The 12,853-nt window shown below is 48.7% G+C and overlaps 1 protein-coding gene across 1 annotated transcript in view; it reads right to left on the reverse strand.

Moving 5' to 3' along the window:
* Window positions 1-7,819, reverse strand: part of FGF1 (fibroblast growth factor 1) — an 85,821-nt gene extending 78,002 nt beyond the window's left edge. Inside the window, exon 1 of the mRNA XM_025445542.3 lies at window positions 7,673-7,819. Coding sequence (XP_025301327.1) covers window positions 7,673-7,719 — 47 coding nt within the window. The 5' untranslated portion in view covers window positions 7,720-7,819. The remainder of the gene's footprint in view (window positions 1-7,672) is intronic.
* Between the last annotated feature and the right edge of the window lie 5,034 nt (window positions 7,820-12,853).

Here is a 12,853-nt window from a genome sequence, read left to right on the forward strand (position 1 = left end):
GTAGCTTGTGTCTGTTTCATGCTTCAGCTCTTCAAAGGGTCTCCTGCTTTCTTGACTAGTTCTAGGTTCCTGACACAAGGGCTGTAAGTGCTGAGAAAGCACAGGGTGATAATTGTCCCTTGGAACAAAAATAAAAGCTGATGGCAGAACAGCAGGACGGCAGGTGACCTTCATGTCCTAGGCACATTTTTTTAGACGAAATGAATTCTTGCAAAAGCTTCTAAAAAAGCCTTAGCCAGACTGCAGACTTGTCAGTAGCAATAATTAATGTTTTATTGGGCAAATACCATGCTGTGTGTTGCATACTAAAACATTTTTGGTCCTTTACCTGTACTGTTTCACTAGTCTTAACCCAATGCTAGGAGAGAGCAACGTCTAGCATCGATAATGTAACGCGGAATGGACTTCACCTCTATTAACTCACATACTCCTGGCCACAACCCCAGGAAATAGGTGCCCTTATTCCATTTTACAGAAATGGAAGTGTCTAACTCAGCCAGGGCCATACATCTATTGGGAGTCAGAGCCAGAATTCAAACGCAGCCTCACCCCAGAGTCCATGCTCTTGACCATCTTGCTACCCTACCGTTAGGCACCACAGACTGTCATTCTGGACTAATGAAAGGGTAATGAGAGCAGTGGGTCAGAATTGGAACTATGAGATGAATCTTGGGCTTCTTTGTTTACTCTCTTTCCAAGGAGCTTAGAACTCTGCTTACAGAGCCCTCAGCAAAAGTCATCCAGGATCAGCTGGGGAGAATGGCAGCAAGTTTTTTGTGGCCACCTGAGTGAAGATTTTATCCTTGCTCCTGTAACTTAAATTCCATATCACTAAAGCCCAACCCACCCATGACTCTGAACCAGGGGAATGTTCTCTGGGCTGGAGACTTGCTCTGTGCGGGCTCCAGGGAGGGACTGGAGCCTTCATCTCAGCTCTCCTCACATTGCCATTTCTAAACTCTGACAGAGATCTTGAGAAAGGACAAGAAGAATCTCATTTTCTAGACGCTCTTTTAGGTCCCCAGAAGTACTAGTGTAGCACTTTGCACACATTGATTAATTGATGCAAATTGCTTCTATTCCCATCAGACCAATGGTGAAGGCAAAGATGCATTGTTCCATCTGCCTCCTTGGGTGCGAGGGCTGGAACACACCAGATCAGCGTCTCCCTTCTAGGTGTCTGACATCACTTGTTTGCCTTCGATGCACAGTAGCCAAAAGAAGTTATTCGTCTCTAAGCATGAATAATACAACAAAGCTGGATTTTTCCAGGCAACCAAAATGAGTCCTCTGAAGAGATGAGACTAAGCTGGCTAAGCCAGAGTAGATGGCACAGAGCATGGGGACCGGGGGGGGGGGGGGGGGGGTGTTCTCCTAAGTCAGGGTCAGAGGCACTTGGTGCAAACTTGTCAGCTTTGCTTCAGATGTGATGCACCGCTTTCTAGAGCTATGAGGAGCAACAGAGTGCAAGATCCCACTGCTGCCCTTGGCCTTGGCTTTCCCACACCAAGACTGAGTGATGCACTCACTCATTCATTGGGCCAGTATTTACTGAGCACTTGCTCTGTAGCTAGGATCTGTCCTAGGGATACAGCACAAAACAAAATAGATAAGATCCTGCTCTCACGAGGCTCGTGCTATGTTCCAGAGGGGAGGATGGGTAATAGTAAGTTTTAAAAAATTGACAGGAAAAATATAGACTGACTAGTGCCATGATAGGAAGAGACAGGAAAGAAATCCTCTTTGGGGAATTGCCGAGAGAGGTGAGGCCCGAGGGTGAAAAGATCTGCTATGTGAAGAATAGGGTAGAGCATTCCAGGCAGATGCAATGGCAGTCATAAAGTCGGAGAGGCAGGTAAGGACATGGAACTGTAGAGGAACAGAGTAGAGGCCAGCAGGGCTTGAGTGGGTCAGGGGGTCTTGCTCCCCAAAAGGCCTCAGGCTGCTTACTCACCTTCTTGAAAATCACTTCTCTTCTCCAAAGTGTGCTAAGAACCTGCTCCAAGAACTCATCCTTGCTTAGCCAAATGCTGTCCCTCTTTAGAAAGAAACAGGAAGAGAGTTCTTCTTGTGGCAGGCGGGACACATGGCAAAGGCGTGGAATTGGTTTTACATTGGGACCACCCGGGCGGATGATGCCAGCAACCACTGGCACTGGGAGAGCTTTGCCAGTGGTGGGAGCGGTGTGCGGTGGTGGGGCACTCGGCCCCCGCGAGGGCTGCAGGCCCAAGCCGCGACTTGCCTGCTCCAGGCCCGTCTCACTGCTGCTCCCATGAGCTCAGGAATAAGGCAACATTTGGCTTTGCTCTGCTCCTTTCAGACGCCTCTCTGCCCACTTTCAGCCCTGATACCCTCGGGGGTCTTTCTGGGCTTCCTGCCCTTACCTCCTTCCCAGTCACAACCTGAATCTCTGCCATCTTCCAGGGCCCCACTGAATAATTAGCCTCTGGAATGCATGCCTGCCCCTGTAGCTGCAGGCGAAGTGCAGCAAGCAGAGAGGTTCTGTTCCAAGGCCTCTCTTTGTCCTCCAACTGATGCTAAACATGGGGCTGCCTGGTCAACCCATCTGAGGTGCCAAGCTTGCTAATTAACCTCGCTGACAGGAGAGAACTATACCTATTTGACCCTTAGCAACAGGACCCTGACAAACACCTAGAAAGTGCTCTGTTGAGGGTCGACCATGGCTAGAACATGTTTTTAGGAAGCGTCCTGGAATTCAGTCCCTAGAGGCAATGTAGCCAACCTCAGGTTTGTGAGCTCCAGAAGCCTGATGTCTTGCTCTAGGGGGGAACCACTGCTAAACCATACCATTGGCATCTCTATTCCAGCTTTCCTTTTCTTGAAAGGAATTGGCCCTATATAGGATCGCTTTCTTCTCTGGCCTTCTATGGTTCTCTTTTGAAGCACCTAAATCATTATCACAACGGCCATGGTCCGGCCCCCTCCTGGGCCTTGAGTTCTGACTGGCTCCTCTTCTTCCCTGCATTTCAGCCACACTGGCCTTTCCTCCACTCCTTGGCAATGCCACACTTCCTCATCCCATGTGACCTTGGCCATACTCTTTCCTCCATCTGAAACACTCATCTCTCACCCAGGCGCCCCACATCTGAATCCAGGCATCACGAGCTCACCAAAGCTTTTCCAGACCCCTCTGACTGAGTCTGGTATTGTTTTTGCTTTCCTGAGACACTCAGGAGAAGTACTACGTGATTGAAGTCTGTGTCCCTACCTGGTCTCTAGCTTCCATGAAGGTAGGGACCCATCCATTCCAGGCTCTGTAGCCGTAGTGTTGCACATGCTCCCTGCACACAGGTGGTATCCCACAGGTGAGTGAAATGGACCCGAAGTGAGCATTAATGACCCTCTAGGATCCCTCGTCCCAGTCCCCAGTCTCTCTCCTTTTTCTCTTCCTGCCTCTTTGTTTCTTTACATTTCCTTACCTCCTCCCTCCTCATTCTTGCTATTCATTCCTCCTTCTTTTCTGGGACTTGGACCTACCTGTGACTCCCGTGAACACTGTTTAAGCCAACAGAAGAACAGTCACAAGTTAAAGACAAGAGATCATTGTCATAGCTTGGTATGATGCGTTTACCTAAGCTAGATTACCCCAAACTCAGGGCCTGCAGGGGGAATGTTGGACTCTGGTTCCCACTATCATAGTTTGCTAGGGCTCCCATAACCAAGTACCATGGACTGCGTGGCTCAAACAACAGAAGTATATAGTATATATACTTCTGGAGGCCAGAAGTCCAAAACTGAGGTATCGGTAGGGCTGGCTCCTCCTGAGAGCAGTGAGGGAAAGAGCTGTTCCAGGCCTCTCTCCATCTTGTAGATGGCCACTAGCTCTTTCTGAGCCTGTGAGGGAGGGATCCAGGCCTCTGTCCATGACTTGTAGATGGCCCTCTTTTCCCTGTGTCTTCATGTCATCCCACTAGATGTGTCTCTGTGTCACAATTTCCCCATTTTATAAGGATGCCAGTCATAGAGGATTAGGTCCCACCCTAACGACATCATTTAAACTTGAATTTCTTTGTAAAGACTTCTCCAAGCCAGGTCACATTCTGATATTCGGGAGCAGAGGGGAAGTTAGGACTTCAGTGTGTAAATTTAAGCAGAGGACCTAGTTCACCTCATAACATCTCCTTCCACCCATCCATCGCCCCAACCCTTTTTGAGTTACTGAAGGAGAAAAAAATAGGGAAGCACAGGGACACCTTCTCTTCTGAGGAAGTTATATGGGAACCTAGCACTGGGAGTGGACAGGAGAGGAGTATGAACCCAAGAGCAAGAAGATAAAGACCAAATTGATGAACAGCTAAAACTTTGCTTGTTGCCTGGCTTAGAGGTCACAAGCCGCTGCCATGGTAATTGGCTCATCCTGAGTTCATACCCCAGATCAGCCACTTACTAGCAGTGGGGCTGTTGCCCTCCCTTGTAAAAGGTGGGTAAGGACTGCACCTAACTGCTGGGATGGCCGTGAAGACCGAGTGAGGGTAGAGATGGAGGGTTTGCTGTGTGCCAGGCACGTAGTAAGTCAGGGTGCAGCAGGTGTGCTGTCGTCCATCTTACTATCAGGGGAGGGCTTGTCCCAGGAAGATGGTCATTCCAGAAGAAGGTGATGACAAGGAAGAGACTTATTGTCACTGATAGAAGCCAAATGGCTCTGTGTTCTTGTTCACAGTAACGAAGAGAAAAGAACCAGAGCAGTGATCGGACTTTAGCTGTGGCCCTTGGACCAAAGACGGAATCCCCTGGACCACCCCTATCCCAAGAAAATGCAGAATCCTGGGTCCCTCGGGAACCAGGCTAAACCTAGGTACCTGATTTTTTTTTTTTTAAATAAGCTCCATTGTGATTGTTATGCATGTGAAAGTTTGAAAACCACAGGCCCTGGAGAGACTGAGATGAGTCTTCTCCAAAGGAGCCCCCACATCTACACTTCCCTGGCACAAGGTGGGAATGCCTCTCACACCTGCCCCCATCACTAGCATTCCTTGGACAAAGAGAGGTGGTCTTGAGCAATTGTGCGTTAAGCCAAGCACGAGTACCTGGCACAGAGTAAGGGCTCAGGAAATGCTGGCAACCAGCACAGAAGCCCTTCGAATTCGGAATGCTCAGAGATACAAGCAAAACGCCATGCCAGTGCCAAAAGGTGTCCCTAGTGGCCACTCATAGAGGGTCACTTCAGACTTTGGAATAAATGGACTTGTGGACACCCTTTTAAGACCCACCTTTCAGTAATAATAGCAAATACATAGTCTTTGCTATAAGCCAGGCACGGTGCTCAGAGCATTACTCATTTGATCCTTTCACCGACAAGAATGGTACTTTATTATCCCACTTTACAGATGATGAAACTGAGGCATAAGGCCACAGGACTAATAAATGGCACAGTCTGGGTTCAAGCCCCAGGGAGTTCAGCTGCAGAATCTATGCCCTTGGCCACCCTGTTAGGCTGCCTCTCTTAAGTAGTGATATTTAGGAATCAGACCATGACTATTCCCTTCCCACAGGTCCAGATGCTTATCCTTATTCCCATACCTTGGACTCTGCCTCCCAGCTGAGTTAGACATCCTGTCAGTCCAGGCCAGAGAATGCTCTGTTACCTGCCCACCCAGGTAGGTGCCCTCCCTTCTCTGCCATTGCATGGGCTTGATCCAGTTGTAACTTTTGATGGGACACCTTGTCTCTACTCGATGAACATTTGTTGATTAGCAGATCCTTTTTTTAAAAAGGATTTTATTTATTTATTTATTTATTTATTTATTTACTTATTTATGAGACACACACACACACACACACACACACACAGAGGCAGAGACACAGGCAGAGGGAGAAGCAGGCTCCATGCAGGGAGCCTGACGTGGGACTCAGTCCCGGGTCTCCAGGATCATGCCCTGGGCCAAAGGCGGCGCTAAATCGCTGAGCCACCGGGGCTGCCCAGCAGATCCTTTTTCAAGGGAAAGAAACTCATTCGCCTATAATTTGTGTTATGTGTAGGTGTAGACTTACCTAAAACAGGGTATGCCTGTGACACAAATGACTACAGATGATTTATCCAGTAGCTCAAATCAAGGAGTATTACATTAGCCAAGCAACACCTATTTGATGAAGTGGAAGGGGTATGCCTCCACTCTGCAGCATCACTAATTCCTAGATGCCAACACAGCAGGCCTGGTAGCCTCATGATCCTCCAGAGTTCACGCAGGATCCACAGAATGTATGTCAGCAGATTAAGCAAGCACACTGTCTGTCCCGGGGTCAGGCATCCCTTCCCTAAGTGTAAATGAGCATATGATGTCCATCTACCATCGCCACTGCAAGTATAATCACCATGGTTGATGCTACTGGCCTGTGAGGTCAAACCACTTAATGAAGCAGATAGTGTCTCCTTAAACCCTTTATAGAACCAAGCCATATATACATATGTCTGCACCAGATTTGGGAGGCAGTTTACAAGAAACTCAGTGTTTTCTCTTCTTAATTCTTTGTGTATTAACTTTGCTTTGGACTAAGTACCTCATTTGCAAATCCATTTACTCATACTAAAAAAGGCAGGGTCAACACAAGAAGGTGTCCAGTGTTCACCAGCTGCCCCTCAGCAGCAATTTGATGATCTTGCCTTCAGATATACAATCTCAAAAGGGGAATTTCCTCAGAAGCCCTCAATGACCAACACAAAGAAAACAAAGGAAAAGGGAATTTGTGACTGTGAATCACAGTCTCCACCAAAATCCACACTCATTCACCCGCACAGCCCCAGTAAACAGCTGGCCAGCACTTCACCAGACACCACTTTGCAAAGCCAGGCTCATTTCTTTTCAACCCTTTGCCCCCATCAGGCTGGCTCAGCCTCCCACAGAGCCTGGCTCGTCCTTTGCTGGATGCTTGTGTCCCCGTCGCCCATTGGTGTGCACAGAGCTAAATCATAAACAATCACATCCCTGTAGGGAATGAAAGGGAAAGTGCCCAAGCAGAAAAGAATGCAGAAAAGTGGGAGTGGATTAAAACAGCTGGAGAAAGCACAGAGTGTTTACATTCTGCAGAGTCACAGTGGGAACCCAGATAAGCTGGGTTCCTCTTGGGTCTCTGAAAAATGGGTACTTGATTGGATACCTGGATTCTACCCCAGGCCTGGAGGTTAGACTTGTCAAGTGCTCTGCTCTAGAAGCTGTACACTTGGGGCATGTAATCGGGACATGGGTGTGGCTAGCCATTCTCTGCTGGTGCCTGTCTGCAGGGGTACTGAGAGGAGGATGTGATTTTCAAAGGAGATCACAGGGAAGGTAAGGAATAACCCAGGGGGCTGCTGGGGCCACAGAATGCCAGCCTGTCGAATCACCATCAGCTAATCCTATATTTCAGCCTGACCTTTCTCCCCAAATGTTGATAAAGTCTGAGGTGCCCACCCGGAGAACAGACTTCCCGAGGCAGCTGAATGTCCAGGCTCCGCCAGGGTGAGCATGACACAGCAGGCTAACACCAGCCGGACTCACCAAAGCCACAGATTTTGGCTTCTGCCGAACCCAAGGGGCCACATCCAGCCCGTTAGTAAATGAGAACTTTCTGCCCTTTGCAGTCCTCACCAGCCTGGCAGTGGAGGAACAGAGGTGCCGGGCAGCGCTGGGCATGATTATTTTTACCATCTCTAAACTCCGGGTGCTATTTTTACCTGCCTGGGCCGTTAGCAAGCCCTTCCCCCAGAGCAGTCTGCGTCATCCATCGTCTAAGCCGCCGAGCCAGAGGTGAGCTGCTCGGTGTCCCCCAGTGGTATCTGCTTAAAGCATCCTACTGCCTCAACTTTCCCCGATTATCTTCCCTCTGGTGTTGTTGTTGTCCTTGCACTTGGACACACCCCCACACACCCCCTCAGCTCTGCATGTAACAGAGTCCTTTGTTCCCCAGAACAGAGACTCAGATTCTTACCTGAAAAACTTGCAGGCTGAGGACTGTGCCTCTTGGTCCAAGGGGAGAGGGAATCCGTCTGCTCCCAGTCACTGTCGCAGTGCTGCAGCTGCTTCCCGAGCAGCCCCACGCCGGCTCGGAGCTTCTGGGTTACTGCAGCTCTGTGTGGGGAGAGGGGACGGGCCGTGGCACGCGCATCAGGTCGCCGGTCCGCCTCCAGACCGTGCCACAGAGTCGCCACCGTCCAGCAGGGCTGTGTGGGAAGCGGGGAGGCCGGTGGGGGGGGGGGGGTGGGCAGCGTCAGGCTCTCCGTCTCCCCCTGGCCTTGGTTGTCAGCAGAGGGGACCTGCCTTCAGACAGCAGCCCACGCTGCCCCCCCGGGACACACACGAGCTCTCGGTGCCCAGGTCTGACGGCCAGCAGCGGCGGGGCCGTGTGAGCGGGGCTTGTCTCGGGCACCGCTGAGCCGAGTGGCCTGCCGGCCTGTCTGAGCAGAATCCTGTTTATTTGGAAGGCTCAGTCGCCGGGGAAACAGCAGGTCGTGGCTCAGAGACGCTCCTCTGGAATCCGAAGGCTGCTGGGTGAAAGAGTCCTTCTCTGACATCTGGCACCCCGCACGGGTGTCGGTGTCTGTGTGTGGCGGGGCGTGCGTGTGAGTCTGTGCCCTTCCCAGAGCCAAGCCTCGCAGGGGGCACGGCGAAGCCACTCAGGGCCGGGCCGCCCAGGCCGGGGCTGCGGAGTGAGCCCCTCTCCCTTCCCCGCAGCAGAGCCTCTCCCTGCTGGGCCAGGCTAACGAATCCTCAGGTGAGCCCGGCGCCCGGGGGCGGGGATTGCATCAAAGGACAATGGGCATCATCTTTCTGCCGAAGGCCAGGACTGGGTGAGGGAGGGAGGAAGCTGCCTGTGCAAATAACTCTTCGGCTAGAAAGGGGATGAAGCTGGAAATTGGATTGAAAGGATGCAGATCAGGGTGTATCTTGGAAGAGACTAAATGGAAACATGATTAACAGTTTCCTATAACTGATGAAGAGTCCCTCCTCCTCGGGTAGGCAGCTGGGCCTTGGAGGGCTGTGTGTAAGTCTAAGCCCCCCCCCCCACCTGATGATTCAGACAGGCAGGTACAGACTGACCTGTGAGAACTGGAAATAGGCTCTGTTCTCCACTTCCCCTTGGAAGGTGGAGGTGGGAGCCTCCAAAGCCTCCTGTAGCATCCGGAGAGCCATTTTGTGCCTCCTGAGGGGATGAGTGTCAGAGAAGCTCATCCTCTGGAACAGAAGCGCAAACATCCCCTAGCTCCAATAATGGGCAAGCTGCAGCTCTCCTAAAAGGAACTTGAAAAGTACCAAAAGAGTTGATTTCACCAAATTTTATTAATTTGGAACGTCCATGAACTCCCATGTCCATAGATTCAAAGGTGCTCATGATTTACTTTAAAAAAATCATAATCTGGGGCACCTGGGTGACTCGAGCATCTGTCAAGTGTCTGTCTTTGGCTCAGGTCATGATCCCGAGGTCCAGGGATCGAGTCCTGCATTGAGCTCCCCACAGGGAACTTGCTTCTCCCTCTGCCAGTGTCCCTGCCTCTCTCTTTGTGTCTCTCATGAATAAATAAAATCTTGTTTTAAAAAGTAAAAAATAATAATAATCTTCCTGAGGATCTGCACATTTCCAGAGGGCCTTCTGAAGCACAAAAACATAAAAATATTTCAGACAGTCATCTTCTCAGTATTGAATTATTAGACCGCATCCAGCGTGCATCTTAACTTCCCAGCACATGGAGTGATAGATTTTCAAGTTAGGGAACACTGAGTTGGGAAACTAGGCCCATTGAAAAGCAAACTAAAAATTCTGAGGACAGAGAAGCAGCTCAGGGTCTCACCAAGGCTGTTCCCCCTAATTAAAGCCTTGGCTGTGACTTAAAAGCAGGTGTCCCTGATTCAGGGTCACACCCTTGAGCTTGCCCACACAATGCAGTTGGCCCTTCCAGGGCAGCTCAGTTCTTCAGGACTCCCTGGTCCCTCCTCCCTCCTAATGGAGATGAAAGGGACCCTGCTAACATCTTCCCTGTAGGCCAACAGCAGGGTTGTGACGATCCCGTGTGCCCAAGTGTGTGAAAGCACCGTTAAAAACACTTTTTAAGGGTAACGCAAGTCTAAGTAATTATTTTAGTTTTGTTTTTCCGTTAAATCCAGTTGTGAAATGCTGTTTTAAAAAACACACACACCTACACAGCTTTTAGGCAAATATAATCCCTAGCTACTGATATAAACTTACTTTCCTTACTGTGTATCTGGTATTCGGCAATCTTACTGTACAAATACTGGGTAATAGTGACTCCTCGGTTCCTTCAGGTATTCACTGTAATATAATCCCTCTCAATATTGAAATTTTTAAAATGTCACTTTAACATCCCCCAAGTTTCACATTTACTTCAACTTTCATGTCAAGCATCTCGATTTATCTTTTAAATAATATACGTTTAGATGTTTTGACTCATGAGACATGATAATACTTTCTGGCCTGTTATTTAGCATGGGAAGAGACCTGGGGGTTGCCTCATCTGAGAAGTCTGGCCTCAGAATAGCCCTCCAGCTCTGGGCCAGGAAACAGTCTGTGGAAATAATAGCTGTGGGGGCTGCTCATTAAGCATCCACAGTATGCCAGATCCTATACAGATCCCGTAACAGAAACCGCCTCTTCCCTCAAAGCTCTTAGACCATTTTTCTGCAATGGCCACAACCTGTATGCAGGGCCAGCAGAACCCTAGTAGAGGCCTGGTAGGTTTACCCACAGAGGTGTGGCCGTGGCCGAGTCATCCACACCGAAAATGTTGTGGCTGGTTCCAGAGGTGAGATTTTTTCCTTCCACATCCTAAGAGATTGACTCAATGGAGCACTTGAGTGGTTGCTCTTATAGAAAGTGGCTCTGATCCTCTTAGAAGAGCCTTAGCAGGGTGATAGAGGTAGAATGGGGCATTTCTGTGGTTTTACTTATCCTGTGCTCAGTGCCTCTGAAAATCAGACATCACTTTTTTGACTACTTTACCAACGTGAAAGCAGAACCAGAGCAGAACCAACAGAATTAAAAATGTCCCCAATATTCTTTCTCTCCAGGCATAACCTATAAGCCACGGATGGCTTCCTGTCCCTTGAATCTTGAGGCTGAGAGTCAACATTGGCTTTAAGATTCCTCTTTGTTTGTCCTGTTTACATAAATGATGCCGTTATTTGAGACACACACCAGACACACTGCATTTTCTTTCTAATTTCATTTGACCTTGTTGGGACAAACAAATCCTAATCAGCTGACAGGAGAAATCAGATGCTGCATTATCCTCTGTCCCCTAGCAAAGTATTTCCTTCTGTTTATGCCAAATCATGCAATTAAATGAAGGGCATGCTGGCCTCATGGTGAACCAAGTGCCAGAATGACCGGGGAGCGATTTGACAAACAGGGCAGAGAGAAACGCAACAGGCATTCACAGGAAATTGTATTAGTTGCCCGAGGAGACCCGAAAGCCACAAACATCACCAGAATGGCAGGACAGAAAGAGGGCCTAGCGGTTCTTGAGCGGGCAGTAGCCTGATCCCATCACAATCCAAGAACAGGAGCTCACCCCACAGTCAGCCTGCCTTTCCAGCGACTTCAGGGGCCAGTGCTTGGAAAGGACTATAACACATGTGGGGTGGGCTTCTTCTCTCTGATACCGATCACCCATCGCCTATTCTATTTCATATTTTCTGCAACATCAATTTTTCATTCTAAAATATTTTATCTTTAAATAAAAGTAATGCGGGATCCCTGGGTGGCGCAGCGGTTTGGCGCCTGCCTTTGGCCCAGGGCGCGATCCTGGAGACCCGGGATCGAATCCCACATCAGGCTCCCGGTGCATGGAGCCTGCTTCTCGCTCTGCCTGTTGTGTCTCTGCCTCTGTCTCTCTCTCTGTATGACTATCATAAATAAATAAAAAAAAAAAGTTAAAAAAATAAATAAATAAATAAAAGTAATGCTTCACACACGTGACAAAAATGCATGACATACAGAAGGCTATAATGACCCTCCCTAATCCCCTTTCCCCAGAGATAACCACTATTAACTCTTTTTTTTGGATCCTTCTGGGGGGAAAATGGCTTCATATACCTGAATACAGTGTATAGGCTCAAGAACAATTTACTAGGCACAGTGTCCTGCATTGTTGTTTATTTTTCCCTTAATAACACATCTTTGCACGTTGGTCTAGTCCATCCAAGCACCAGTATTTCTGGGTTATTGCAATATCCTCCTAGCTGATTTTCCTGCTTCTACCCTAACCCTCTATAGTTCATTCAAGAGGGTTCCTGCTGGAAGAAAAATCGGATCATGTCTCTGTTCAGGACTGTCTGGTGTCTCTGACTTGTTCTAAGAACAAAAACTAAGCTTGCTACCACCACCTGCTTCCCTAAGTCCACCCACTATAAACTCCTTGCCTCACTATGTTCTAGTGATGCTACTCATCTAGCCCTTAGTCCTACCTCAGGACCTTTGCATCTGCTATTCCCTCTACTAAAGTATACACATTTATTTTTCTGCCCCTCTTTGCATGATCTCCTCTTGCTTATCATTTTTTTTTTATTTCAGATTTAAAAAAGCATAAAAGCGGTGGGGGATCCCTGCTTTTTTTCCTTCATACACTTTCGTACCATCAGAACATTATCACATTCAATTATTTGTTTACTTGTCTCCTGTCTCCCCTGCCACACACACACTAGAATGGCAACTCCATGAGGAAAGCAGGCATTTTGTCTGTCTTTTCACCACTACATCCCCAATAGCTAGACCGGTGGTTCTCAAACTTGGACATGCATCAGAATCACCTGGTAGGTTTATTAAGAAGCGTATTGGTGGGTTCCAACTCCAAAGCTTCTAATTCAGGAGGTCTAGGGTGGGCCTGGAAATATGCACATCTAAC

The sequence above is a fragment of the Canis lupus genome, chromosome 2, assembly GCF_003254725.2.
Source record: "Canis lupus dingo isolate Sandy chromosome 2, ASM325472v2, whole genome shotgun sequence".
NCBI classification, from domain to species: Eukaryota; Metazoa; Chordata; class Mammalia; order Carnivora; family Canidae; genus Canis; species Canis lupus.